The sequence below is a fragment of the Excalfactoria chinensis genome, chromosome 4 (genome assembly GCF_039878825.1).
Source record: "Excalfactoria chinensis isolate bCotChi1 chromosome 4, bCotChi1.hap2, whole genome shotgun sequence".
NCBI classification, from domain to species: Eukaryota; Metazoa; Chordata; class Aves; order Galliformes; family Phasianidae; genus Excalfactoria; species Excalfactoria chinensis.
In genome coordinates this window covers 28,332,161-28,358,741 of record NC_092828.1, presented here as the reverse complement: position 1 = coordinate 28,358,741, position 26,581 = coordinate 28,332,161, and the positions used below count along the sequence as shown (strand labels likewise).

At 35.6% G+C, this 26,581-nt stretch overlaps 1 protein-coding gene across 7 annotated transcripts in view; it reads right to left on the bottom strand.

Annotated features, from left to right (window-relative positions):
- Positions 1 to 26,581, bottom strand: part of FAT1 (FAT atypical cadherin 1) — a 101,857-nt gene that overhangs the window by 17,149 nt on the left and 58,127 nt on the right. For 5 of the 7 annotated variants that reach the window (XR_011903375.1, XM_072334592.1, XM_072334591.1 and 2 more), the window contains 12 exons: positions 26,509 to 26,577; positions 24,412 to 24,551; positions 17,532 to 17,807; positions 17,109 to 17,319; positions 10,609 to 14,676; positions 9,765 to 9,961; positions 8,340 to 8,493; positions 6,788 to 7,021; positions 5,104 to 5,493; positions 3,654 to 3,868; positions 3,077 to 3,214; positions 2,000 to 2,143 (listed from right to left, as the gene is read on the bottom strand). Coding sequence is in view for 6 of the 7 variants with exons in the window: in XM_072334592.1 (XP_072190693.1) it covers positions 2,000 to 2,143; positions 3,077 to 3,214; positions 3,654 to 3,868; positions 5,104 to 5,493; positions 6,788 to 7,021; positions 8,340 to 8,493; positions 9,765 to 9,961; positions 10,609 to 14,676; positions 17,109 to 17,319; positions 17,532 to 17,807; positions 24,412 to 24,551; positions 26,509 to 26,577 (6,236 nt within the window). In the remaining variant the exon portion in view is untranslated. The remainder of the gene's footprint in view (positions 1 to 1,999; positions 2,144 to 3,076; positions 3,215 to 3,653; positions 3,869 to 5,103; positions 5,494 to 6,787; positions 7,022 to 8,339; positions 8,494 to 9,764; positions 9,962 to 10,608; positions 14,677 to 17,108; positions 17,320 to 17,531; positions 17,808 to 24,411; positions 24,552 to 26,508; positions 26,578 to 26,581) is intronic. The other 2 variants (XM_072334594.1, XM_072334597.1) reach the window with 1 other exon arrangement.

The window sequence follows — 26,581 nt, the reverse complement described above, 5'->3', positions numbered from 1 at the left end:
CATACTAACATCCCTTTTTTGCAAAAAGAAAGAAAACCAAATTACTGTCAAATCAGTTAATAACTATCAGTGAAATGAAAATGACAAAACTGTTTAAGAACAAATACTACTCTTTGTGAAGAATGATAAAAACAGTAAAAAAATTCTTAGGCTTTGATTCTTTTCTAAAGCTTTCTATGAGATTGCTGTAGGTAGCTAAGACTTGAAACTTTACATTTTCCACTTTCAGACTGAATTAAAATTACAGAAGATTAACTACCAAGTCATCAAAGATTTCAAATTCAGCTAAAACACCCACTAAACATAATTCAGTGCCTTTGTGGGTAGACTACAAAAACACGTCACTCCATCTCACCCCTTATCTCCCAAATTATTGTTATGAATAAAGACATGGTCTGCTTAAAATACAAAATACAAGTTTAAAACTCTATATTATAAAGTTTCAAGTTGGCATAATGTGGATGTCTGATGTTTCAGACTCTTTACATACTTTGGTTTATTATGTCTCTGATGTTCACAACCCTATCTCAAGCTCAGAACACCTTTCCCAGAACATGCGTTACACTGTATCTACCAGATTTTATACATATACAAATTTTAAATGCCAAAAAAGTAGAAGTATCATTGCAACGTACAATAATAATAGTTGCAAAACTCTCAGTAATTAGGATACTCTCTTCTTCAGAGAGAGTAAGCAGGTGAAATTCTGTCAAGTTAATTTTATCAGATGTGGCAGCCTATTTTTATTTTTTTCTTAAGAAAACCAGACAAGGGTCACAATTTTAAGTGATATTTACATTTCAATATCTAAATTTATTTGGTTTTATACTAGCTAAGAGCATTTCTGATTGCTTCCTGTCCATTTTAGTCGTTTCCCAGGAGACACAGACCAACATTCTCGGGCAACTCCTTTTGCTTTTTCTCTGCATCCCTCATACCGGGATGGGTTGATAAGAATGAACAATAAAACAAAGTCTTCCTTTTTAGCTGAGTGAAGGAAACAGTGCCAACATTAATTACATTGACTTCAAAAGAGACTGTAACTGGGGAATGCAAAATACCTTTGACAACACACAAACATACAGATTTTGCTTTAAAAAACACAATTCAAGACATCTTATTTGTATACTCTAAATGTTGGGTAGAAATAATTTACCTTACCCTCTTTTGGAAAGGCTCCTTTTTAAGTCATGTACATGGTGCTGAACAGATGTGGTCCAATTTTTTGATATTATTGTCTGATCCTCATGTACCTACTATGCAATGCCAGGGACCAGCAACAGCAAAAGGACCCCAAAGACTGACTTATGTTACCAGTACAAAGATCTTAATAATTACTGCTTCTTTCCCTTCTATTCATTCTCTGCCAAATTCAGGAAGGCAAGAAGCAAGGAAGCTGTCTCTTCTATCTTCAGTGTAGTAGAGAGTTCTCTGAATCAGGCAAATATTTGATAGCCATTGAGAATCTGCCCCACTACTACCATACAAAGGTGCAAAAGCAGTCAAAGGATTGGTATGTAGTACTGTGAAATACTTCTCCTGTTTTAATTGTCTCTGATTCCAGAGGTCAATAGAAATGAACCCAAACTACAGTGCAGAATGCCTGCTTAACAGTAACACATCCCTAAAGTAACTCAAAGATCAAATGATTTTGCAATTTCTTTTATGTTTGCTAACCTACTTGTATAATATTAAGAGCACTGTAAATATGAATTCAAATTCACTGTTTTATATATACACATACACAAAGTAAAAGAACAAAATCTACTTGCAAAGTAAGTTTCTAAACAGACTGCACAATATGGACTTTGTAACTCCCAATACACTTACTCAAGTACGCAGTCTCATTAACAAACTTAATTACAAAATGATAATATAGAAAATAAAATTGAAACATTAGGTTTACCATATCCTGCAAAATTTTTTCAAGTCACAAATTAACACTCAAATAATAATATTGATTTGATTACTAGAGCTTTACCATATGCATCAAGTTTACCTGGATGATAGTGCTATAGTTTCCTTTTGAGAATACTGGAGGATTGTCATTTACATCGGAAACATCAATGTTAACTGTGGTAGTGTTATATCTAGGTGGATTTCCATTATCTGAAGCTTGAACTGTCAAGGTATATCCTGAAATCTATTTTAAAAACAAACAAATAAATAAATAAATAAAGAACAAAGAAAGAATAAAAAACTCATCTTTTAAGAAATATTTTAGTGCAAACCTCCAGTAAAGCTTACCTTTTTTATATTTAATTACTTTTCTCTTCCCAGGGGTGCCCCTTTACCCTTTCCCAAAATGTAGTGACAAAAATAGATAAGTTCACATTCAGTTGTACACGGGCTGCTCCGAAAGTAATAACTCCTATTTTATTACCTTGTCCCACGACTTCAGATGTGGATGTTGGTGATGTTGAGATTTCCCAACAATATTCCCTTACATATTGTTGCCTTGCAAGAGAAATCCAAGTGCCTATGATGCAAAGGCGCGTAACTGAATTCCTCCACAAGGAAAAAATGGCACCCACTGACATTCATCAGTGCTTGCTGAACAGTGACAGAGATCAAATGGTAGTAATGGTATAAGATATACCAGATATTTAGATCAAATATACTGTGGTAGCAATGGTAATGGGAGGGCAGTTGGACTAGATGATCTTGCTGGTCCTTTCCAACCTTGTAATTCTATGGTGGATGTAAACACAATGAGGCAGCAGGTGGAGAATTTCAGGAGTGGTAAAAGGGACAGTGGGTCACCTCTGCTGGTGCAAATTTTTATGAGCACAGCATAGAGGCTTTTGTTCATCACTGACAAACATGCATAGCTACTGGTGATCATGTTGAAAAATATTGCTTTGCAGTCGAGACTTTACTAAACAGTGTTATCGTGCTCTCTGTATCTGTTGTAGTTTCCATGAAAGTAAATAGGAGGCATTACTTGAGGAGTGACATACACATTAATCTTGGAACATTTTAAATCGTAGTTTAGAAATACAATTCCAAAATTGTAGTCGTAAAAAATAAATATCTGTAACAATCCCAACTGCTCAAAAAAGTATAAAAAACTTACCTTTTCTCGGTCCAGAAGTTTAGTCACTTTTATTTCACCCCTTGAAGGGTCAATTGTAAAAGGATTTCCCTGATTGCCATCCGTAATTGTGTAGTGAATGTGGTTGTTTGAAGGTCCATCGGCATCATCTGCCATAACCTAAGGGAAATTACAGTCTCATTTAAAACATGCATATTACAGACTCTATCATCAGTCTCACAATACATCCTGTAAATGAATATGGCTGTTTTTGTCTAATATATTACAATAGTACCCAGTTCTTAGAAGAACCACCCTAACATTGAAAACATACCAACATAATTTAATTTTTGGAAAATAAAATAAAATAAAATAAAAAATCAAAAAATTAGTTCTCTTTTCACAAGGGGAACAAAATATATCATAAAACATTATCTACTTTCCCACAGCATTTCAAGTCCTTGGCTCCAAAACGTTTTCAAAATTAATTTCATTTCACTCAGTGGCCAACTTCTTTATTAATTTATGCCCGTCTTCCAATCACTAATTATTCCTTTAGAAGTGAAAGCAAGATTGTTGTAACAGAGTATTTCAAAGGAAAAAAAATGAAAATACATACTGTAATGACTGATTGTTCAAGCACAGCATCCTCACTGATGACTGCAGTGTACGTTTCTTGGCTAAACACTGGAGTGTTGTCATTGATATCTGTTACATTAATATTCACTGTTACGACATCACTTAATGAAGGTGTGCCTCCATCTGTGGCTTCTACCGTCAAGTAATACTCATGAGAACTTTCATAATCCAAGCTGTCAATGATAAAAATGGCTCCTATAGGAGGAAATAAATACACAGAAACTCACTGTTACTGCAGTACTGTATGTTGAAACTTCTAGTTTTTTCTTCTGATACTCAGCTTCTTCAGGATTTCATTTGTCACTGTAAAGCTGGAGCTACAGCTACACAGTGAGACGATCAGACTTTACAAATAGAAAGCCTTCAGCCTGACTTTCCTTGCATTAACATTAATTTCAGACAGGGAGAGGACAACACAGAGGAAGTAGGAGTAGTGTCTGGACATGTCTTATTAGCAACAGAGATATCTCACTTAAAGTGCAAATTCTTAACTGAATAGTTAAAATAGTTCAGTCACTAATATACACATTAATTTGCTGCTGTAAGAGTATCTCTCTGGAATTTCCTTACTCATTTCAAATATGTGAAAAAGTTAAACTGGCAAATTACTTCTACAGTACAGTACCAAGTGCGTGCTGGAAAAAAAGCAGTAGGAAGAACTGTAATTTCAGATACACTGATATAATTAACTATTATTGACTTTCAGGTAGGGATCTTCTTTAAAAACAAAACAAACACAAAACTCAACAGAAATGAATTCTAGAAAAACAACTATATAAGAAAACAAAGCTATAATTGAGGCTTGCAAGAATTTTTAACAAATTATTGTCATTAGTAGGGTAAATTTTTCCACATAACCTATGTGCTTCCAGAGACTAAATCTGATTAACAAGCAAGCCTAAAATCCCCATCAACATGCTAGATATATACTTGAATAGAATACTCCAGTCTTTCTTTAATGACGCATCAAGCTCTCATTAAAGAATGACTGTCTTTATGGGCCAGAGACTGCTTCTCCCTGCCAGTCTCTGATCCTTTTTTTACCAAGTCTGGATACTTGTTCTGATTACAAGGTTTTTGCAAAATAACTGCTAGGCCTCTGTCATTACAGAACCACGTCTTCTCCTCTGGGTGAAAAACACTCCAGCTAGGAGACCTTAACTTTTGCCAGCCATATGAACATAACTGAAATAAATAATAAATAGGAGTGATAAACAAATTCTATTCTAATTTAGTAAGCACCCTATCAAAATTGGTGAGCAAACAGTGGCACTGCCTTTACAGTGAGGATGATGCACACAGATTATACAATGTATTTGGCTGAATTAGTGCAGAACATAGTATAGCATCATTCCTGTTTAGTCTAACATATCATTTCAGGATAAGATAAGACTGAATAAGCATTACTGCAAGACCAGTTATGTTCTTACCTGTCGTTGAATCAATACTGAATTTTCCATGTTCATTCCCACTGACTATTGAGTACGTGATTTCAGCATTGGCTTCAATGTCCCTGCTTGCAGCATGGATCTGGAGAACCTCAGTCCCAATTACTGTGTCTTCTGATACACTTGCACTGTACTCCCTATACTCAAATACAGGTGGATTATCATTTATATCCAAAACAGAAACTATAAGACTACTTGTGGAAGACAGCCTTCGAGGTAAACCTTCATCTGTAGCCCTCAAAGTCAGCGTGTACACAGCTTGCAACTCCCGATCCAAAGGCTTCTCCAACTGGATGATTCCAGAGAATTCATCAATAGAGAACTGTCCCTCTGCAGAGTTCACCAGTGAATAATGGATTTTACGGTTCATCCCTGTATTTAGAAAACAGATGCAGAGCATGAAGCAACAGTCAAAAAACACCAACAAAATAACAGATTCGACAGCTTTAAGAATAAAATATGCATGTTAAATACTATCATTCATGCTACAGTAAGTTTCAGCAAAAGTTAATGGCTCCTGTCAAGGGCAGAATGATTTCAAAACATATGTAATTAATTAAAAAAGTTAAGCTAGCCCTTCATTGCACCAATTTTCTGCCAGACAAGAAAACATGAAGCACAGTTCTGCTTCAGTCACAGTATTAGCTAATATGAAACAATTTGTAATACAAATCTAATTATAACCTTAGAACAACAACATCTGCTCAGCAGGCTTAAAAAATAACATTGGAGGATATGGAAGAGTTTGGCTGTAGCAAGTAACTAGATGCAGTTCCATTAAGTTCATTTAAGAACCATAACCCAAAATTGACAGGAATATAACTTGCAGCAACATGTTTGTGAAGGAGCAATCAAAAACCTTGGCTTTTGTGCCAGGTATTTTGCTCCTGTGTCCCAAAGACAAGGAAAATGTGAAAACACCTGCCTACTACCTTCCAGTTGAGCAAGCTAACTTTATCATAGCATGAAGGAAGTTTGTTGTTTGAAAAGTGTAAGGCATCTATTATTTGATTAATAATCTTCTGATACATAGAAATCATAAATAAATAAAGACATCATGCTGTTTCAGTCTCCCTTACAATAACAAAGCCTAAGAATGTACTCTTTCTAATGTCATTTTTAGTTCATGTTCAGTTGAATACTTGTAACTAATCAGTAACGACAGAGACAGCAAAATCTTAATAAGGTAACATACGCTTCGGAATCAAATGGAATAGTTCAGTTGGAGGGGGCCTTCTAAGTTCATCTAGTCCATACAAAAATCTATAATTGTACGATCATTTATGTCTAGCCTGAGGAACGTACATTCAAAATCTTTTGTATAGATATTTACACAAACATACAGGCCTTACACACTTACACCAGGAATAAAAGAGTATAACCTATCATGACAGATTATCAAACTACAAATATCCTATGCTTTGTCTCTCTTCCCTCTTCTTTTTTTGTGGAGACAAAAGAGATTTTTTTCCAAGCTACTCAACATGCAAAAGTCAGGAGATAAATTATTTATCATACCTAAATATATCATTCAGGAGTCTACTCCTGAAAGGTACTGAACACCTGTCAGTTCTCCTGAAAGATTTAGCATCTTTCAGGATAAGATTAAATAAGCATTACTGTAACTTTGAGTCCATGGCACAAGTTTTGGTCAAAGAATACATACCCGCATCTGCATCTGTTGCTTGCACTCTTGTCAAAAGTGTTTTAGGCTCTGTGTTTTCAAATACTGTAATGGAGTAAGGATCAAGTGTAAACTCTGGGGCATTATCATTCACATCTTCCAGAGTCAGAATAACATTAGCCTGGCAGAATCTTCCTCCTCCATCTGTGGCTTTCACTAAAAGGTAATAAACAGCTTGCTGCTCACGGTCCAGTGGCATTAACGTTTTCAGTTCACCTATAAACAGAATAACAAATGTAAGTTCATGCAAATTGCAAGAATTACATATCCCTAACATGTTCTTTTCTAACACCTCTGTACTCAGCAAAACAAAACAACAATTTTCTTTTTGAGGATAACTTAATCAGTGGCCAAGTCAGTGACCTGCCTTTTCAGGTCAAACTAAATATTGTGACACTCCTCTTTTTATTCCCATTTCCTCTGAAGGAGAAATCAGGTAAAGTAAGAGTACCCAACAGTGTAGAGGCAACGTGCATACATTCACAAATTAATGTGTCATCATGCAGAGAAAATTAAAATATGGTAAAGTCCATGCACTGTTTTCCTGGCTGTGTTCCATCCACAGCAAAAGACTTGACCCTAATCTTCCAATATTCAGTGAATAAACGGAGCTATTTACACCATCAAACATAACCAAATTAGCTACTACAGACAAATGTCCAGAAGTCTAACACAAACTTTCTTTCCGAAGTGACTGCGATCATAACTGGAACAACACGCAGCCATTGTCTCCTTTTGACTCACTCAGAAAACATTCTGAAATATTGTTTGCAAGTATGCTAGCCCCAACATTCTGAATTTATGCAACAACTCGTAAACACAGCACGCGGGTGACATTCAAATTCAATCTCTTTGAAGATGCTTTTCATTTATTTTGCCACTAGAGTGTTCTTATTTCCTTCTATGTATTTCTGCTATAACTTTATATCTATCTTGTTTTTTTCTATATTGTTAACTACTCCCTTACTACTTATCTAATGCAGCTTTAAGTGCACAGTTTTTGCACTGGCCTACATAGCAAGTCAAAAGAAGTGCATACCATGAAAAGCAAACCAAGTCAAGAAAGTTAAAAGCTCATCTTTATTATATACAATGATTCAAAATTGGAGCCAATTTCGGCATTTACTATGGAAAGGAAATATGTTGCTTATCTTAACCTCAGCCCATTTAATATGCCAAACAAAATGATGGCAGGGAGAATCCAAATGAAGATTATCCTATTTTTAGTTAATCGTCTGCAATTGCTACTAATACAATATAAATAATACAAAAATTCATGCCATATTTTTACTTCAGTCACCTCTCCATAAAGTCTTTGGCTTCAGGGCAGTTGCCCTATTTACTTTAGTTTTTCATGTATTAAATACTTTCCTTTTCCCCAACTTCTAATCAATAAATTATTTACATACTACAAACTCATATAATACATTAACTCTTTATGAAAAGCTTCAAATACTGACATTTATATGTATCTTAATGTAATCATAAAACACTTTATACAATGAAACCACCTTCATTTATAAAGCTTTGTTACCTGTGTCCGCAGTGAGTCTGAACTTCTCTGCTCCAGGGCCATGTAACGTATATGTAATTTCTGCATTGGAACGAATATCTGCATCTGTAGCAGCCACCTGCAATATCAGTTTGCCGGGAAGGGCATCCTCAGGAACAGTATCAGTGTATAAAGCCTGAAAAAAAATTTAAATTTCATTCAAAGACTTAACACACAGAGTAAATAGGCTTGGAAAGGGGATGCAAAGAGAGAATGGCAGTTGAGCAAATATTGTTTTAGTATTTGGGAACACGTGAAGTAAATCAGAGGATAAAATACTGAGAATGATAAGGACTTCACGATTTTCCAATTAATTACTTCACATTTATTACATTATTCAAAGGTAATCAAAGGTAATTATTAAGAAAACCATAGGGACTCTTAGAGTGTTAACACAGCTGAGAACTCTGAGCACCTGTAACAGATTAACTGATAATTAAGTGCATTCCCAAGCCAAAAGGTCTGAATTTTTGGCAATTTCCTTTTTTTCTCTTCTGGTAAGTCATCCTGTCTAGGTCAGACTCAATCCAGAAGACATCAATGCCCATCTTTTATGTAGCAGGCCATGAAATACAAGCTTCCAGTTTAAAAGGTACTAAGCACTCACACAGCTCATTTACAGCAATATAGCTAACACAGAAAGACTGAGCCCATCAATATTATCAAAGGAGTAAAGCTAAAAACACTGACTTACTAGTTTGTAGTTAAATACAATCTTTTGTACACAGGTGATCAACATAAACATAGACTAATAAAAAGAACCAGTCACTGTGTATTTGATCCTTCCCAAATCAAGAAAACATTTTGCCATTCTGCCCATTACTAAAAGAGAAAGAAGCTGGCTATGAAAATCCAGTTTCCTTATAATACACTTCTGCCTCTACTCCCCCCACCCCCTTCTTTTTTTTTTTTTCTTTTTTCTTTTTTTTTTTCTTTTTCCCATTTGTTAGAGTTCATGTCTGTTTCTGCAGACTATTATGTGATAAAGTAGATGGCTTAGTAAAAAGGAAAAAACAATGTGGATCACAGATTTTTGATTTTTAAACAACATTTCAGGCTTTTCAGCTGGTTTTCAGCCTTTTTTTAGACTGTGCTTCCTTCAGGAAAATACAGCATACTAACTGCAGCTTAAAACAATTCCTCACAGAAAAGTATGCATTAAAACAAGAGAAGTGACCTAAAATTATCGTAATACTCTTAAAACACCCAGCTAGTGTTAAAATTACATCAGTGAATTGCCTTTGGATTATTTATTTAAATAAACTTGTCCAATTGCTTTGACAAAATTCTTAGTAGTCCATAGCTTTGTTACCAACATTAAAGGAACACCCATTTGTCTGTTTCCCAAGAAGCGATTCAGAGCAATTTTGTCTATGGAAGCAGCTGGACATTGAAGACTATGCCTACCTTTTCGCATACAGGATCATTGTCATTGGCATCAAGGACTTTAACCTCCACTACTGCTCTAGTAGCAAATGTTCCATCAGTAGCTGTAATATTTAGAAGGTAATGGTCCTTTTCTTCCCTGTCCAGGGGCTTTTTGACATAAACTTTCCATTCATTCTGTATATTTTCAACAGCAAACTGTCCCAAGGGATCACCTCCTAAAATATAAAAGTTTTAATTAAAAATAAGAGGGAGAATGTTACTATCACTCCATCAACACTAAATTACATCTAAAAATAAAATAAAATAAAAATCTAAATGCGAATAAGAAAAAGTATTTGAAAAGCTTTCAATTTTCACATAGGAATAGTAAGTTCTGATACAATATTTAACTGCTGCCAATGGAATCTATAAACATCAATGTAGAAATTAATGTAGCAGCACTGTAGATAACATCATAAGATACTGAGAAAAAGAAAACTGATACTCCACTGGAAGGCAACACTATTATTTTGTGTTTCTTTGGTTCCTTTTTTTTTTTTTTTTTTTTTTTTTTTTTAAACTGCAACAGTGATTTCAGTGCAAATATGTATTTCTTCATAAAATATATATGAACTAAACAAAAAACTTAGGGAAGCATGTTGAGCAAAGCACTTGTCAAACAGGAAGCTAAAGACAAGTGTTCCAAACCTCTTTTTCCCCTTAATCATCCCCCCTTGATATTTGATTTTAAGACATACACTTTCTTTCTTTGCATCTAAATGGTTTCAAGTATGTTTCAAAAACTTGAAGGTTTAAGTTATAGTGTACATCATTCCAGGACACCTCAAATGATTTTTTTTTCTGCCATTACTCAAAGAGTTACCTGTAATGTAGTAAGAGACTTGTCTATTGACTTCTTTTGTATCAGCATCAGTTGTACTTAAGATGGCAATTATTCCACCAGGAGGGTCATCTTCACTTACTGTTCCTTTATATATCTCTGCAGTAAAGCGTGGAGGATTGTCATTCACATCTGTAACAGTAACTTCAACCACAGCCAGAGAAGACAGCTGAATTTTTTCACCTCGATCAGACGCAACCACTGTAATTCTGTATTTGTCTCGCATCTCATGGTCAAGTTCTTTGAGAGTGGTAATCCAGCCAGTTTCCATGTTTATGGCAAAAGACTCAATAACATCTAGCTCCTGAGAAGGATCTAAGCTGTAAGTGACCTGCCCATTAAGTCCTGAATCTAAGTCGGTTCCTTTTACTTGGATCACTCTTGTTCCAGCTGGCATGTTTTCAACAACGAATGCTTCATATGGATTGGATTCCAAAACTGGTTTGTTATCATTTACATCTTTTACTTGAATGCTTACTTCTACTGAGGAAACAACATCATAATCTTCATTTGTATACTTTGCTAGCACTGAGAACTGATACCATTTAGTAGTTTCATGATCAAGATTCTTCTCAAGTTTCAACTTTCCAGTCTGTCGATCAATCACAAAAATATTATCTCTGTTGCTTTCAGGAGTGTTCCCTTTAATCAGACTATACACCAAAGTCTGATTATGTTCTGCTTTGATAACATCTATCTCAGTTCCAACTGGAATGTCCTCTGAAACCATGTAAGAATAAAATGGTTCTGAAAATTTTGGAAGAGACACTTCTGGTGGGAGTATTCTAGTGTAAACAGGAACAACTGACTCTTTCTGGGGGGATCCACCATCAACCGCTCTAACAAAAAAGGTTAGAAACTCATTTTCTAAACCAATTAAGCTTTCTTTTGTTGTAATTATGCCAGAAAAATAATCGATTTCTAAATTCTCTTTAACATTTTCAGACTCTGCTTCAATAGTATATGTGATGTCTGCATTTGTACCCTCATCAGCATCAGATGCCCAGACTTTAATGACAGAAGTTCCCCGTGGAACATCAGATCCAATATTTACTTCATACTCTGTTGCTCGAAACTGTGGAGCATTATCATTGTCATCTGTAAGTATTACATTAACTGTACAGAAAGCAACTTTTCCTCCCGAATCCTTGGCCATTATGCTAATGGCAATTACTTTTTCTGCTTGTGTTTCACGGTCAAGCTTTTCAGAGGTAAAAATCTGCCCTCTCTCACTTATATAAAATCTATCTTTGGCAAAGTCATTTATAATGTGGTAAGTGATATGGCCATAAGTGCCAGAATCTTCATCTCTTGCTCTAACTACAGTCACTAGAGTATGCAACGGAGCATTTTCAGCTAGTTCAACCTCATATTCGTTCTGGCTAAAAACAGGACTGTGCATATTGGCACTAGTTACAGTTACATGAACCTGGGCTGAGCTCCTGAAAACTCCATCAGAAACAGACACATTAAGAATATAATGTGACTTCAGTGCCTGCCTGCGTAGGTTTGAGATGGTGATAATGCCTGTTTTACTATTAATCACAAAATTCTTGTGGTCGTTGCCTGTCAGAATGGAGTACTCCAGTTTGTCAGCATCTGACCTATCTGCATCTGAGGCTTGCACACATGTCACAAAATGTCCACGAGGAGCCAGTTCACTAATTTTAGCTTCATAAACCAATTGATTAAAAAGAGGAGGGTTGTCATTTAGATCAGTCACATCAACGGTTATAACAGTGTCACTGCTCAAGGGCAGCACGCCACCATCTACGGCCCTTATTAGTAACTTGTGTTGCTGAATTTTTTCATAGTCCAAAGTTCTTGCTGTGAGAATGAGTCCAGTGCTGCTGTCTATGTGGAAGTAGTCATAACTTTCAGTATCATCCTCAACCAAATGATAGGAAATTCCCCTGTTTGTTCCAGAATCAGCATCTGTAGCAGTCACTTGTAAAACAGGTGTTCCAATGACTGATGCCTCAGAAAGAGTCACAGTGTAAGACTGCTCTGTGAAGACGGGAGGATTATCATTGATGTCTTCCACTATTATGTCTACAAACACATCAGCATGCGCTCCAGTTAGGGAATCTGTTGCTCGGATATTCAGCTTGTAGGCTGGATGAGACTCAAAATCAAGAGGGGCAACAACATTTATTACTCCAGTGTTGAAGTTGATCATGAACTGATCGAAAGGATCTCCATCTGTGATGCTGTAGAACACTTTAAGTCCTTCTGGGCTGTTTGCTTGTACATGTACTACAGGACTATGGAGCTGAATGTTTTCCGGTATCTCTGCACTATAGAAAGGCTTTTCAAAAACAGGCATAGCTTTATTCATAACTGTAATAGGGACTACAACTTCAGCAGAAAAAGCAGGTTCTCCCCCATCTTTTGCCACTACTGTGACCAGGTACTCCTTATTTACTGTGTCTGGTTCAAACTTTTTCTTCAGAGAAATGTCACCAGAGGGATCAATTTGGAAATGTTCATGATGCTCTTTAAGGTAGTAATGCACTTCTCCATTTCTGCCTGCATCTTTATCTACAGCAGTGACACGTCGAATAATATAGCCTACTTCAGAGTCTGCTTTAACTGCTGCATAATATGGAAGATTGACAAAAAATGGAGCATTATCATTTATATCTTCCACTGTGACTTTAACTACAATGTGTGCAACAACTGATGGTTTATGTTCCTCTGTCACTTCTATGACCACATCAAAAGATTCTTGCTGTTCACGATCAAATGGTATTCCTGTTGTTGAAAGGACTCCTGAAGTTGGGCTTATTTTAAATCTGCTATCTGGGTTTAGAATATGATAAAACAAAGGCTCGTTTATTTGATTCCCTATAGCAGTAATCACAGCTATTGTTTTCACCTCAGTGGAATTCTCCTGCACTACTGCAGAGTAAGAACTCTGTGTGAATTTCAGTTGGCTTACTTTGCTTTCTTTCACATTAATTTTTACAGATGCAGTGCTTGCAAATCTGCCATCAGATGCTCTCACTGTTAATTCATATCTACTTCGTAACTGAGTTGTATTTTGCACTGTTATATCTCCAGTCTTGGGATTTATTGAAAATTTTTCTCCAATGTTGCCTTCGATAATGGAATAAATCAGTTGTGAAAAAATGCCTGAATCAGCATCAGTGGCATTTACGCTGATGACTTTCACGCCTTTATAGGTTGGAACCAAAATGGTTGTGTCATACAGCTCTTTTGAAAACACAGGAGGACAATCATTGATGTCAACTACATAAATGGTAACATTAGCTGCATATTCCGCATACAAACGTGGAGTGCCCATATCATGTACTTGTACAGAAAAGTGGAAAATATTTGTCTCCTCATAGTCCAGACTCATTAATGTTCGAATGGCACCGGTGCTAGAATCAATGGCAAAATACTTGCGGACAGATGGTTCAACAATCTGATAAACAAGCAAAGCATTTGATTCTTTATCAGCATCTGTAGCTCGAATTACCAATGGGACGTTCTTGTCAGTCAGAACCACACTGTTAACTGAAGCTGATTCACTGATGAGTCCTGTATATTCAGACTGCATAAAAATTGGAACGTTGTCATTCTCATCCTGAAGATGTACCAGAACTGTTGCATTAGTGGACAAGCCAGCCATGTTTGTTCCCTGCACAGTCAGTGTGTAAACAGGCAAAGTTTCAAAATCAAGTGCCTTCTGAGAAACAATGACACCCGAGTTTGGGTTGATAGCGAAGACATCTCCTGTATTACCGTCTTTTATTTCATAAACTACAGAAGACAGACTGTATGCTGTAACCATTCCAACGAAACTGCCAATGCTAGCACTTTCACTGATTTCTGTAGAATATTCTTTGGCTGTAAATTTCGGTGAGGCATTATCAGAAACTGTAACAAATATATGCACAGAAGTCACTTCATTCATTGGAGGATCTCCTTTGTCTGTAGCTTTTACCATCAAATTGTACTCTTCATGGTTACTGTGATCTAATTCCTTTGCAATTTTAATCATACCCAAGATGGGATCTATCACGAAGGAATTTCCAATATTCCCTGTAAAGAAAAATAAAGTAATTAAGAAAATTAAAGAATGATTGTTTATTTGGCCATGTACAAAAAACAAAAAAGGCAAAGGATAGAGAAAATAGAGAATGTTAAATTTTCTTAATTTTGTTTAACAAACATCTGTAGCCTCTCTGGGACATTTTCTGTAATGAAGAGTCTGTAGAAATTCTAAATTTAATTGTAGAAACATTGCATAAAACACTAAACTATTCAAGACTTAAAAATAAAAGCAAAATATTCTATTCCTTTAAAAACAACAAAACACAATAGTAAGTATCCTGTAATCTTCAACACTGTAAATTATGTTTTCTTCAATTTATTTTTGTTATTGAATTTTTGTGTCTCAGCCTACTCAAGTACCTACTGAAGCTGAAAATATGTTATATTCAGAAGTTAACATTAGTGGAACTCAGGTTACATTTCAGGTCTAGAATAGCAAGATAGTTCTGAAAAAAAAAAAAAGAAAAAAAAATGTTTTAATGACACCTGTGAATCTCATATGTTTATGCAAGTATAGTTTAAAACACTGCTTCAGAATAAAGCTTTCTGAACTGGACCAAAATCTGTGTTTCCTCTGAATTTATGTTAATACATAGGTAAGTTATTCCCTGTAATCAAGTATTACAAGACCAATACTATCTTCTCAATATTACAAGCTGACACTTGATAACCATTTGTCTTTATATTTTCAAATATATAGCTGAATTCCACCGCACAAAATATTCAGCTCACGTACTAAACAGAGTAAGATTAACACCGTAGTTCCTTAAAATTTGTATTACCAGAGCCATGATCTCAGCATGGAAGCAAAAAAATTAAGAACTTCTGAGTTATGCATACAAGTAGGCAAGAGATTGGGTTTTTGTCTGTTTTGTTGTTGTTTTTTTTTCTTAAGTGGAGGCTCTAAACACAGTGGCATTCTTAGAATAACCCATTACAAATCTAGGCAGTCATTACAAACATTTAAGGAATGTTTTATCCATATGCTTAGAACATCAATTACAGTGCCTTGGCCTCCCAGTTGGTCACTCTCCTATAAAACAAACCTAATAAAGTCTTTACTCCCACAAAAAACTGCAAGAATGGAAGAGAGAACAGCATGTAACTTCGTACTAGACAGTATGTACACCAAATCTTGCAGCATTTTCTCATTCCTAAAACGTGCACTACTGAACTAGGAAAGGCAGGAGAAAAGTTTCATGTCTTGCCTAGAAAAGTCATATATCTGCAAGTTATATTAAAAAATATACATATAGTGAGCAATTTATCAAATATATCCCTTCTCTTTGAACATCCATAATCATAGCTTCATTTCCACAGTGCTTTAGTGTGTTTTCATGTCAATGCTTTGGTGGAAGAAATTGAAAATATTTACAATGAATAATTCCTGTGTCTTTGCAAAGTAAATGTTGTCAAACAGAAATAAAACATTTGTGCACATCACCTTCCAATGCAACCATACCTAAACAAATTTTAGCAACTGTTCTCTTTAAATTGCTTATGCTTGCAGATGAGATTCCTATTCTAAATTACTTTCTAAATTGAAAGTAGTACAGCATCTAGTTAATGAAATTTAAATAACATTTGTATTTTTCAGGCATGGAGCCTAAATAGCTCAGGACTCAAGCGATTGCAGGCCTGCATCTAGATTTCACAAACTGAACCAGAACTCACTTCCAAATGCAAAGTGAACTCAGTCAGTCCCATCTCATAATCACTCTATTGAAAATCACCATAATTTAAATTTCATTGTTATAGGCAAGTTCAGGAAGATACAATGGAGCATAAAATAAGCATCCAATTTTCTTCTCTGGCCTGCAATCTCAGGTCTCTCAGTGACAAACTGACTAGATACTAAAGAAATTCTTACATGTTTTATTGAACCAGAATAGCAACCCCAATTTAAAATCACCCAGAGGGAACCAGGGAAAGCAAGACCTTCCATGCAACTTGTATCAGAAATTTTAACTTAAACTGCAACAATTTAGTAGTTATTTCTTCAGAAGTATATGAATATTATTTTTGAGCTCCCTTCTTCCACAATGTACTAAACACCAAAGGTTGTCTCATGATTTTACTCTTTTCATCACATCCTTGCTTCACTTCTAATAATTCTCAGAAAGAATGCTCTTTCAGATCTGAATTTTAGATCTGAATTCCTGTATTTTAAGAAGAACAAATCCTCTTTCAGAGTTTAAAGGCATCTTTCCCTTCAGGAAGGCAATAGAAATAATTAAGGGAGAATGATGAATATTTATCATTATAGTCTTCTTTTTAATGCTCTAAAGCTGTATCTTTAAATACATGACACAAAATAGGATGCATACTCTCACAGCTGTTTTTTACACGTCTACAGTTGAAACAAATCATGACCAAGTATCAGTTAAAAACAAACTGAAGATACAAGAACGTCAACATACCTGATTCAATAGAATACACAATTTCTGCATTTTTTCCTTTGTCCTTATCCAATGCTGAAACCTGGAGGACCACTGATCCAACAGCTGCTGACTCATATACACGGCCTTCATAGGAAGAGCTGGTGAACCACGGTGCATGGTCATTTGTGTCGCTGACGTTAATGATGATCCTAGCGTAGTTGCGCTTTACAGGAACGTCTTGATCTCGAACCTAAAACAATTAGCATAACACTAGTAATTACCACTGATAATTCCTAAGTTCACTAAACATTACTAATTATTTAAGGTTCAGTCTTTACCGGTAAAAGACTGAATAAAAATAAAATATACAAAGAAATGTTTGCATTAGCAGAAAAAATACAAGATTTTTTTTTTTTAGAAGTGCTTGTTATAGAATATAGAACAAATATTGTGCTTATTTACCATTACTGTGAGAATATGCTGGTTCATAGTCTCATGATCTAGTTTTTCTGTGGTATAAAGAGATCCAGTTCCAGGGTCGAGACGAAATTTTTTAAGGCTGATGGGATCAGTGCTGCCTTGCATAGTATATATCAGTTTATTCTTCTCATCTCTGTCCGTGGCACTGACTTGCAAAATTTCTGTCTCTGGTACGGTGTCCTCAGGTATAACAACTTCATATTTTGAAGCAGAAAATTGAGGCCTGTGATTATTTGTGTCTATAACTTTGATGTACACCTGAAATTATACATTGGGAGGGGAAAGCTTTAATAATTTCTAGCAAACAGGAATGAAAAATAATATCATTAAAAATCAGACCATATATGTACATAATACCAATGTAAGACTTTTTTTTTTCCACCAGGGAAGAGGAGAGAAGAGAGGTATAGGTAACATTTACAGAGAAGTTGGAACTCACTGAATCCGAATCTGCCTCATCTTCCTCAAAGCCAAAAACAGCTTCCAAGAACATTAGAAGGATTTTATTCTAAGTAACAGCAGAAGGAATGCTACATAGAAGTACTGAAGTGCTGGACCAAACCATGGAGGCACCACAGTGCAGCCTGATGAACTGAAGTGAGAGTGTGGGAACACAAAGAATGGGGTGCAGAACTTTCCTATTGTAAAATACAAGGATATTCCCCCCAAACTGGGACATTACTCTCTCTGCTAGCTGAAATAACTGTCACCAGAAATAGTATTTTTATGGAGAACTTCACTCAGATAAAAGAGAAATCAGACAAGCATATAAAATGTAATATAGGAACAAAGGTGAAGAGGGCAAGAGTGGAATGTTAAGAATTAGAAGACATATAATGAAATACTACACAAGGAATAAAGAGTTTTACGTTTATCTGAATCCACAAAACCATCTGTGAGTAAACAAGACCATCAGGAAATATAAGAAGCAACTAAGAAGCTCATGCTAAAACACAATTTTGCCTCAGTTTCATTCACAGAGGATAACAGGAAGAGTGACTTGGCACAAAACAAAATTAAAATGAGATACTGGAAAAAATGGAATAAGCTGCTAAATTAAAACTATTCACCAGGACAGGATGGAGCCACTCATGCTGGATTATAAAGAAGATAATAATAAAAAGATGGCAATACTGTTTAACATGCACTATTAATAACACTGAGCTCCACTGTCAGACAGTAGAGAGGTCTGTGTGCACATGTGCACACTATCATCTGCAGATGAAAGCACAGCCCCATGATTTTTTTTAGCACACACAGTCCTTGGTGTATCAGATCAATGAGTCACAATCCATTATACATTTGGGAAAATATTCATATACATAGTTTTTCAATGTTTGAAACAGCCCAATATGACAAATACAAACTACCACTGCTATTAATAAGGAAAATCTACTGGAATTCTAAGTAAACAGAATAAATAAGAAAAAAAATGTAATTCTTTGGCACACTGATAAAAACCCTTACAAGAGGTTGCTATGGAAACTAAGAACTTCGTTGTTGTGATTTTTTTTTCTTTGATTAGAAACTACTTTGAGATGAAAAATAAAAAGTTAGAATAAATAATGCTTTTCAATAGTGAAAATATTAGTAGTAGGTGACCCGTGGTGTTGCAGGTCAGGGCTTTAAATGTATTCAGTAACAAATTCAATTGGAAAATGAACAGCAAGAATGAAAAGCATATTATCTTAAATATGCCTTTTTTAGATTGTCTGATTAGAGATGAATAAATACAATACATTTTAATACATCCTGGAAGAAAAGCTGATATAAAATATGGAATGGTCCAATACAGTCACTTACACAGCAGTTTATGAGCAGTTCATGAGCACTTATATGCTCAGGAAAATTAAAAATGAAACCAAAAAGGGATATCTAAGAAATTAAAAAAGCAGAAAACACGGCTTTTAATATAAAATAAACTACAGTAAAAACTGTTGTATAAATGAAAACTTAAAAGACTGTATACAAAACAATTCATCCATGGATGATATGCTCTCAACACGAATGTACCTCAACAGTTTTTTACTCCCTACCTACTCCATAAAAGATTGTTAAGTTCAGACTTGGAAAAACACAAGTGAAAAGATAAAGAGCAAAATTTGATTAATTTAAATCACAATCAGTATTGAAGTTTGCATGCATTTTCCCTCAAATGAGAAGATACAGGAACTTAGACGGAACTTGGAAGTGAGAGAGAATGCAACCCTAGAGCAACCGTGTTAGGGGAATCTTCCATGTGGAAGACATGGCCATCTGTGCTGCTGAAACTGACAAAATAAATACAGGAAAGCAGCAATTTGAGAATGCAGCACCACAAAAAAACTGTGTGCAGTACTAAGTTAAGAACCAGGAATGGTGTGACTGTGAAACCAATTATGTTATTAACAAACATATTGCTAAGGAATTAACAGTGACTCAATCATTAAGAGTGGCTTGCCCAGATATTCTATTACTTGTCAAATCACTTGCTCAGGCATGCAGTTGTTCTACACATTGGTAAATACAACTCAAAATACACCATTTGATCAATAAACGTAATTGTTGTAAATTTAGCTAAAATCCAAATTTCCTATTTGCCTCAGCTGAAAAAGCCTTTTATCTATCCATTTCTCAGTCACCACTGTTGCTACTTTATGACAATCCCTGAATTTTGATGGGCAAGCATAACATGAATCAAAGCACTCTTGTAGTAATGAAGGCTAACTGCACACTGGGCTGCTTTACTAAGGTCATCACTCTCCTTCAGTTTGCTTGTGATCTTATAGATCCACTACAGTGTGGAGCTCAGCAGAGCAAGAGAGATCTTGACAGACTAAAATGGAACCAGTGGAGAGCCAATAAAATCCAGAGGTGCTCAGTGAAAGAACAAGATGAAATGCTCACAAGCTCCAACAAGGGAAACTACAATTAGACATAAGAACCCTTCTTTGCAAGGAGAGTTGCCAAACACTGCCATAAAAGAACATCCAAAGAAGAGGTGGAAGCCCTGTCAACTTGACGCAGTTTTGCAGTTTGCTCTGCTCTGAGCCACCCGAGTCTGAACTAGGCGAGCTACAGGACATCTTCCAACCTAAACTATTATACAAACAGATAAGGCAACCTCGCTTTCAAGTCAGAGATAGTTCGCTGATGCCAAGGACAGGTGCTTCGTGTGCATTTTCTTTTAACTGTGACAAGGCCAAATAGTCACATAAAGTGCTAAGGTCTTCACATTAAATAAAAGCAACAGTAGACAGAAGTAAAATTGAACACAGTTATTAAAGGCTCATACAGCAAGAGATGGGCTTGTGTGCTTGAGAATGAAGTAACTACATGAAGAGCTTGTGCTATTCCAAAGTAAAACGTATAATAAAGGACAGCAACATAAAATTTCAATGTAATTGTAAGATTAAATTAAAATAAATTATATGAATATTATCTCTTAAGAAAGAAGTTTAATATAAAGAGGCACACAATAGAACAATTTGACATTAATAGACCATAATATGATCACTGAAATGAAACAGTGTGGAACTGAAGAAGCTTGAGTGAATGTGCAAGCCTATGAGAAGATCTCACAGAGACAGCCTGGTCATACAAAAACAGAACAAAGTAGACCAGTATTACCTAGGGGCAGAACATGAAGTATAATAATTATATGATTGGTGAAAACTAAATTTGCATTGCAATGCACTGAGTATTAGTATGTTACAGAGATGTGCCACTGATTAATAATGTGTGTAATATTTAACAGTGATGTTCCTTTGTTCTAATCTAATTTTTCATTTTTTGATTCCTTGTTGAGTTGTAAATCTTTTCCTCTTTTCATTCATAATAACATTTTAGTTATTTTGGCATGTTTATATTCAAGTTCAGAAGCAAAAAGTTATGTTATTCAGAGATAATATAAATGCTGTATATACGCTATATAAATAACATAAATTCTGTTTCCAAAATGTCTCTGTGGAGCAGTATGGGAACCACATGCCAAAAAGCATGTTTAGTCAATGAAGACTTAGCAACCCCAGAGCATAATATCCACATAAATTTTGGATAAGGCAAGATTAAATACTCTGCAATTGCACAGCAATAGGCAAAATGCTGCAATTAGCTTTACACCATTTTAAATGTTATTTCTAATGAAAAGAACTGATAGACATAGAAAAGTCTGGAAGCAGCATAGCTCAAAACAAGATTTGTTATTTATTTCAGAAAGCAACTCAATAGCTCGTATATTGCTTCTCATATTCAGTGAATAGCCTTTTCTACTTAAGACCAAAACATTATAATCTGAAAACATAAGTACACTGATTTGTTTTTCAAATGATATTCCTTCCCAATCATCCCTAACATCATTTGTCAAACAAATACCACTACTGTAGGCATGGAATTTGCTTGTCCTTGTTTTGCATCATGCCTTTGGCATTTAGATGCATACAAAATTCTAATAGCCTCCACGCCTACTGCTGCTGTATTTTTCAAAAAAACTATTTAACTGAAGCCTTGAAAGGGTCAAATACTCTCCAGATGTTAAGGGCCCAAGGCCAGCAAAAGCCTTTTAGTTTGAAGTCCATTCAGTACACAACTTACTCAGAATGAGACTGATGTTTTTTGTTTCTTGTCCCCCTCCCCAGTGTTTTGTAAATGTCATCAGCATTTTCAAGTCAAAAGACAAAATTACTTAATCTGCTGTTAATCAAGGCCTGTTAAATTGTGTACTGTATTTCAAACAGTTTAAAACCACTCTGCAAGCTAAGAGCTGCATACTGAATATTGTTGATCCAAAAATGTGTGCTTAGTATTCGGAGTTTTTGTGCCCGTCATTCCTTAGTGTTTATCAGCTCTTAGAAGGATCCTACAGAACGTCAACATACCAACTTTAATCACAGTTATTTCAGCAGCAAGTACAGCGAGTAATGGAACATACATGCTGGTAGCCATAAACAACACCTTCAACTTTGATTTCACACCAGCATTTTTAATTCCCCTGAAGGTAAACCTCATTCCTGAAATTTATCTCCGAAACTCTAGTCCTGAGGGCTATCTTAGCAGATCAATCGATTTGGGTGGGCAAAGAGTTACAAGGGAGATAAGAGCAACAGTTAAAATCAGAAGTCTATACATGCACCAACAGTTTCAGGGTTTGAACTAATCCACGCTTCCCAATCTGCATACCACAGTAACATGAGACTCAAACAGCAACGGTTAACTTGTGCTTATCCCACAGGCAGGGGAAAAAAGAGGATAATGAGAAGGAAGTCTCTGTGTTCTTGCAACAGAAACCACAAGCTCTATTCTTGCCAACTCTAGCTGAGAGAGGAAAAGTAAAGACATGAAAGAAAAATCATACAAAAAGCAATCACAGAAGTTAAAGACTATAAATTTAAGACCGCCATTCCAATTCTTCTGCAGACGACTGTTGTGGTAAATGTTCATAATGTTCACACAGCTTTACAAAATGCTAAAACAACATATTCATTTAAAGAATTTGGACAAAAGCTACACTGTGCACTTCTGAGAAAAACTAAATGAATCACATGACCCAGGGGAAGAGAAGGGGTGAGGGTTAAAGTATTTTCATGACCTTCCAATTCTGAGTTCTTTCAGCATATGAAACAGATCATGGCTCAAATGTGACAGCTCAGGATGCAAATGTCAATTCAACTGCATATAAGCAGCAGCACAGGGTAAAATGTCTGCAGTCACTTGAGACCATAAGTTCAGCACTTACTAACCCCAAGTTACCCTGACACACTTTGCATGGTGGCATTTTGATTGAATTCTTGAAAAAACAAACTAACAAACCCCAAAAACAAAACCGTCCGGTGTCTTCTGACTTGCTTGGCAAGTTAAGTTCTCTTTTAGCTGGATTTACAATTCTTCCATTTTTTTATTTTTATTTTTATTTTTTTTCATATTAAGTCATACCATCCTTCCAGCATTCTAGACTTGATAAAAATGAATCTACTCAATATTTTAACTACAACTAGGTAATAAATTTACAGCAGGATTCTCCAAACCTTTATATGGCAGCTATCAGCATCAGTAGCAATGGCACCATGGTTAGGATAGCAGTGAGTTCTAGCTGGGGGAAGAAACTAGACGGGGAAAACGGGATATTCATCACAGTTCACTTTACTATGAGATACTTCCATTAGGTTACAAGAGACTTCTGCTTTACAGAACTTCTTATCAGCTCAACTGCAAACACTTGCCACCGCCATGGGATCTTAGTAGGGAACTGATTTAAAGACATTTTTCTTGTCAGAGATTGCCAAACGCTCTCCAGAAAGCAGCAATCTCTACCTCTACTAAAAGCGTTACTTTGGATGATACACATGGTGCTGTCTTCTAAATCTTATTTCTATAAGCACATCATGCAGAAGGAGCAGTTCTGTTTCATAATACAGCAGCTGGATATTGTATGATTTGTCATCCATGGATCTTAGAAAAAAAATCAGAAAATCTTACAACAGTCTTTTAAAATCCAAGCTAAGTAATCACATAATATACTGGGAGTGGGTAGGATAAAGAGGGGTAATTCAAGTAAGAAATATTAATCCCTTACTTTTGAGTAAATCACGCATGGAAGGGCACTGTTTCTATTTTCATTTCTTTAGCTAATGTAGGAAAACAATGCAAGTTAAAAGCTGCTGACTCAGATTACAGCAAACTAACAGACCTTCCACCTGGACTGTCAAATACCGGAACTCTATGACTATCAGAATCCAGCTCTGTTTTACAAAAGCTCCCTAATTTATATAAACCATATTCACTGTCCGGAATGTAAAACGTAAGCACAAAGATTAAAGGTAACTCCTCCCCTCCATGCAGGCACAAATTCCTCCTTCTATTAACACTTCTTCAGAAAGTCCATTACCTGAGTGCTGATAGATCTGGTTCCATCTGTTGCCTCCACTGTCAAGTTGTAATTTGATTTCTGTTCAGCATCAAGAGGTCTAGCAACAATGATAGTTCCAGTACCCTTGTCCACGTCAAATCGACTGTCATAGTTGCCACCTTGTTCAGGAAATTAGGAGAAGGAGATGGTTCACAAAACATGGTATCATTCTACGGTTTCATACATGGTCATGTTCTGTCTTAATGTGTATAATGAAGGTGGAATTATATACACACACACACTTAACATACACACTTATTTTAAACCCATTGTTTTTTTTTGTTGTTGTGGTTTTTTTTTTTCTGGTAATACAATATGCTGCAATTTACAGATACGTAAAACTGATTTGTTTTGGATGAAGCTGATTTGTCTGGCTTATGGACAGTTAGTAGATAGGTTCTTAGACAAGATTCTGGTTTTTTAATCAGAATTTTAAGATAACAAATTGTGGGAAACTGATAATTAGTAGGTGAAATGTGATTTAGTTTATGAGCAGACATTCAGGATAGATAGTGAAAAACATACTCCATATCAAAATAAACAAAAACTCCAAATCAGAAATGCTGTCAAATTTACGTCTCTTGAATCGGAGTACAAATTAGTATATTTGTATATGAATACAGTCAAGGTGAAAAATCTCTATTATCTCCAAAAGATACTCATGTCAAAGCAGAGTATCTGAAGAATTCATTATCTAGCCTCTACTGGGATAAGATCTCAGACAAGTACTAAGCATTTAAATCATCAATGATTAAATATGCCTATCTCCTTCTGAAACAAGCTGTCTTTCCCTCCCAAACTTTCAAATTACCCTTTGAAATACAGTTAAATAACTGTGTAGATCAATAGCTACACTTCACCATTTAAACATTTAATTGATCATCATGCCACTCTGAGCATACTGTTGGGAGTAATACAATGTCCATTAAGACCAAATATTGTTAATAATGATAAAGACTGCCATTTAACCAGAACTGCTTTAGATCTCTAAATAAACTGTCTAAAATGGAGGAAACAATTTTTATTTTGGTCAAACCAATGCTAGATATGGCAAACCAACTCCTCCTGATTGTGTACATGCCTCTTTCTAATTAAGGTGCATAAAGATAGCATTCAGATATAATCTGCATCCTCTCTTTATTATTTGATGAGTTTTTACATGCCGCATATTGTAAATCACTGAATGCCTTTTAGGAAAAGCCAAGGCTAGAGGTCAGAGGGTAAAATTCCAAAGGTGGCCAATTTGTACTTTATCTAAGGAAGAACAGTAAATACTGAAGTGGGCCACCACTCACTTTCAGAAAGTTCAACTTCATGACAGACATATCAGTTTAGTAAAGACGGGCTGGATTCTGCTTCACCGAATTTAAGGTAGTTGGTAACAAGTAAGGACGAATGTAATGACATTTTTCTAGTTTCATCAAAAGCCATTTCCTCTTCCTAGCCTAGCAGCAGTTTCCAAATCATGTGAATGCATATGAATTGAAAAGCATGAAAGACAGCAGCTTTGTTTGGAGCAGGTAAATGTGAAATTTATTTGGCTTTGTGCAAGACATCAGCTTCAGAAAGCGAGCCTCTAACTTTCATAGCAGGCATGCGATACCATTTTCTCAGATGGCAAGGAGAGGAGAATTTAATGTCTCAATGGAGTCATTGCCATTTCAAGGGAAGGGCAGGGTGAATGAACCTTTTCATCTAATTTCCTTGATGCAATGACAAGCCCTGTAATCATCTTTTTCTTCTTCCCTTTTCAAGGAAATAATAAAGACCTTCCCTAATATTTTTATAGCAGTGGTGGTATCTGTTCATCCAGTGAAGCAGAACTCAACCTGAACTTCTGTGTCTGGTACACTGAAAGTGTAACAGCAACAGTTTTGGACAAAGCCAAAACTTGAAGTTCTGAATTGATGCCATATAAATGTAATGATGACAAAACAAAACAAAAACGAACCTGTCACAAATGCAACTGTGAGCACTTTGATTTCCGAAGGGTTAATAAAATAAATAGTTTATAAATGTACGCTTTCATTTCAGATCTCATAATCTGGTAATAAATTATGTGATCTCAGCAGATACCTTCTGCTGTACAGTTCAGGTCACAAGCCATCTGAAAGATGTAAAATACTTCACTAGCAAGCTTGTCTCCTGG